The 4,064-nt window shown below is 46.6% G+C and overlaps 1 protein-coding gene across 1 annotated transcript; it reads left to right on the forward strand.

Moving 5' to 3' along the window:
- Positions 1–1,427: 1,427 nt before the first annotated feature.
- On the forward strand, positions 1,428–3,539 carry LOC112097629. Its single transcript, XM_024182850.1, has 3 exons — positions 1,428–2,136; positions 2,426–3,363; positions 3,405–3,539. The coding sequence occupies exons 1-3, from the start codon at positions 1,428–1,430 to the stop codon at positions 3,537–3,539; spliced, it is 1,782 nt and encodes a 593-aa protein (XP_024038618.1).
- Positions 3,540–4,064: the final 525 nt, after the last annotated feature.

A 4,064-nucleotide genomic window follows, 5' to 3' on the forward strand; every position in this document is an offset into this window, starting at 1 on the left:
TTGGTTATTTGTCTGAAATTTGGTGATAATAAAAAATTAAAAAAATAATTTAATGAAATCTTTTTCAATATCTAAATATTTTAAATGGTCTTTTATTATTATTATTGTTGATGCTGAAATCTGCTCGCCCTTTGCCCGACCAGATACTTACACCAACGTTCACGTTATCAATAATGAAGATATCAACTCCTTCTTGCTTCGACGATTGCTCCTGCTAGTGAAATTGGAGTTGTCCCTCTTTTTCTCACTAAGCATGCGTTCACAGAAATGGATCAGAGACGCCGGTGGTTTTGCCGGCGTAAACCCTCCGATGCCTAAGTTAGCACAAGGTGTTTACGGGAAAACGGTGTAATTAAGGTTCAAATAATTGCTTACAATTAGCTCACTCTTGGTATATGAAAAATATCTGGATATAATTTGGCAGAGTTTTCCCCTCTCTCAGTTTTTCTATCCTTTTCTTCATCGATTTCTTCTTCTTTTATAGCCGCTGTCCCCACGTTCCCGTTTGCCCTGCATCCCACCTTTTTCGGGTGGTGGCAGCCCCTCATGGGACTCTAACTGCTACATTATGGGTAAACGTGGGATCTCGCGTCTCCCGCAATGGTTCTGGGAAAAGCGTAACTACCGTGATTCTGTGGGATCGTGTTCCCACTTTTTTGGGGGACGGGTATTGGCTTGGTATATACCTCTGGTCGGTATATTCACCTCTGGTCGGTTCATACTTGTCCCCGTGTTCTGCTCGTACCATTTGGCTGAATTGATCCATGCCGGGGTGGAAATAGTAGCATGGTCGACATGGTGCTTTTATTTACGTAACACCAGTTCCCCAGTTTCTGGTCTTGCGAGTGAAATGAGTTAAGAGTAGAAACTGATAGTCAACTCTTGCCAACCCGGGGGCTTCTCATCTGGTCTTCTGTTTACCAGGACAGACCTGAGGTACCATTTTTTCTTCTGGGGAGAATCCGACCTGGGCATGGGCCTAGATAATCATGTCCATTGCATATCTGGGCTTGCATCTAACCTGGTCTTTGGTAACGGTTAGTGACGTGGCATCTCCAGACTCTTCGTATTTGAAATTTGAAACGACGGGTTATCTGTCCTCTATATTCGGTGAATGAGCTGGCATCCTCATCACTTAAATGTTTTCATTTCCCCCTTTTCGTTTCAAATCCCTAGACTTAAATCATCATCGTTTTGCCATTCGTCTCTCCGTCGCCAACCAACCCCCTTCTTGAACTTTGCTCACACTTCTCGCATCCGGAGTATCCACTCGCTGGGTTTTTCTTCTGTCACGGCCGCGCTATCAGTGCCAGTTCAATCCAGGTATTGCTTTTAACTTCTCCTCTGGTTGTTGTTGATTGGGTTTTGTGTTGCCCTTTTTGTGTCCCTATACTCGAGTTTTCTTTGTATTCTTTTGGGATTCCGACATGTCAAATCAGAAAATGAGGTTAATTGTCGATGAGAGTGACGAAGAAGCAGGGGATTCAGACCTTAACTTGTCGATACCCACCGATTTCTTACGTCCCTCGGGTAGTGTAGGCCCTTCCCATGGCAGGGATACCCTTGAGTACTCACACCCTTTGGCTGTTTCTCCCTCCCCCGAACTAGAGCTTGTAGGGAATGGAGGTGGACCTGCGTCGGGCTCTGGTGAGAACCACAATTCTGGTGGGGTAGGGGTCCCTGAAGAAGTGGGTGATGGTGAGGGAAGCAGTTCCGAGCCGACCCGACTTCCTCAGAAAAGACACCTTGGCCATAGGGTGGAGGCAGATTCTTATCCAATCGATTACATAGCCTGTGCCACCACCCAAACTGATATGTTCAAGCTTAGGAATCTCTATGACATTCCTGAGGAGGTTATCCTTGTAGTCCCTAGGAAGGGTGATGTTCCTAGTCGGCCTCCGCGGGGGTATGTGACAATGCACTTAGAGAGTTTCAGACTAGGAGCTCGGCTGCCCCTTCAGTGTTATTTTGCCAAGATACTGGGGGATATGCATATGGCCCCAGGTCAATTACATCCAAATGGGTGGAGGGTTCTCTCGGCTATGTTCATATTATGGGAGAGGTGTGGATCAGAGGAGCCCTCCCATGTTGAAGTAAAGCATTTATACCAGCTGAGGAGTAGCCTAAAGGAAGCAGGCTGGTATTATTTTATGTCGAGCTCTGCGAAGAGGAAGCCAATCACCGGCTTCCCCTCCTCGTGCAAAAATTAGAAGAACAAATTCTTATTTGCTGGAGGAAATTGGTGTCCAACGGCCCATTCGTTGGGTGGTGATATTTACCTTCTAACGCATTTTGTCACCCTAGGTCGTTCATTTTTTACCTGTGTTTTTTCTCCAATTGCCACTTATCGGGTTCTTTAACCTTGTTTATTTTTTTAGAATCGTGGGGTTTTATTAAGGATCTTGAAGACCGACCTTTGCTTCAGGTGGAAACTGCTCTGGTGAACGCGTCTACTTGCCAAGACCTCTTGTCGCCAACAAACTTGGTTGTTCGAGCTTGGTAGATATTGCTGCTGGAATGGATAACAAGATCCTCAGCACGATGAGCAGGAAGCATGGTCGGGCTCCAAGCAGCTCCAGCAACCCTCCTCCTCCTCCAAAGAAAACCAGCGTCGGCCCTTCCAAGGCTCCTGTTCCTGCTCTGCCCCCTCCCCCACCCCGTAAGAGTGGTGGGGAGAAAACTTCTGACAAGAGTCCTGAGGTCAGTTTCCAGTCTGGGGACCGATCTTCTTCTCTACCATCTCGGGATCAAGGTGACTACCTGAGCCCATATCAGAAGGATTACAAAAAATCGGTGGGGCCCAAGATGGTGAAAGACATCGAGAGTATGAACCTCTCCGAGTTAGCTGCTTCTGTTCAAAGAGTATCCTTCAGGCTGGCCACCATGGTTTCGTGCTACAAGATCGGGTCCGCGCGCCATGAGAGGAAGCTTCAAGCTGACAATCAGGAATTAAAGAAGAAAGCTGAATCTGCTGATCGCTCCAAGGAGAAGCTGGCCGAGCTGAACAAGCAGATTACGGAGCTAGAGGAGAAAGTTGCGGTTGCTGAGTCCACTTCCTCCAAACTTGAGGGTGAGTTGGGTGACCTGAGATCTGATCTTCAGGCTACTCAAAGTGAAAGGGATACTCTGAGGACCGCCCTTGAGGGGATAATCAAATCCTTGGGTGAGCAGCTGGCTGAGGAGAAAGGCAAATCCACTGATGTGGACGATCGGCTGGATGCCGAGTATGATTCTGGGGTTGCTTTCTCCTATAAGTGCATCATGTCTGTGCTTAAGGAAGAATATCCCGAGCTGGACATGAGCAAGCTGGAGGCCGGAGTGCAGCGGTATATGGCGGAGATCGGCCAAACAGATAAGGAGCAGGTGAGCAGGATCAGGTGGAGGCTCCTTTAGATAGGGTGCAGGAGGGGGAAGCTGGGGGACGTGCCTTTGAAGTGGGACAAAGGTCCATGCCGCCTCCTCCCAGTATTGCTGATCTTCCACCTCCAGAGATAGCTGATCCTTCACCTGCTGAAACCGTTGACCCTCCTAATCGTTAGGTCTATTTTTGTATAGACTTTAGATTTTCATTAGTTTTGTAAATATTTAAATGCTTATAAATTTTTGGATGTTCTTTACTGGCTTTCTTGTCTGACTTTTGCTTCTGGATTATTTCTGCAAACTAATTTGATAATTTATCTGATTTTGCCTGTTGGTTCTTTAGTGGACCGACCAGGAATAGGCATTTACTTGCCTTAGTAAAATCTTCGTCGAAATAACTGCTGGTCTTTCGTTGACCGAGCCGGCGCATGCACTTTCTTGCCTTGGTAAAATTCTTGGAAAATTAGCTGCTGGTCTTTCGTTGACCGAGCAGAAACAGGCACTTACTTGCCTAGGTAAAATTCTCGTAAAATTAGCTGCTGGTCTTTCGTTGACCGAGCAGAAATAGACACTTACTTGCCTAGGTAAAATTTTCGTAAAATTAGCTGCTGGTCTTTCGTTGACCGAGCAGAAACAGGCACTTACTTGCCTTGGTAAAATTCCCGTAAAATTAACTGCTGGTTTTCGTTGACCGAGCAGAAACA

Source organism: Citrus clementina, unplaced genomic scaffold (genome assembly GCF_000493195.1).
Source record: "Citrus clementina cultivar Clemenules unplaced genomic scaffold, Citrus_clementina_v1.0 scaffold_539, whole genome shotgun sequence".
Taxonomy (NCBI): Eukaryota; Viridiplantae; Streptophyta; class Magnoliopsida; order Sapindales; family Rutaceae; genus Citrus; species Citrus x clementina.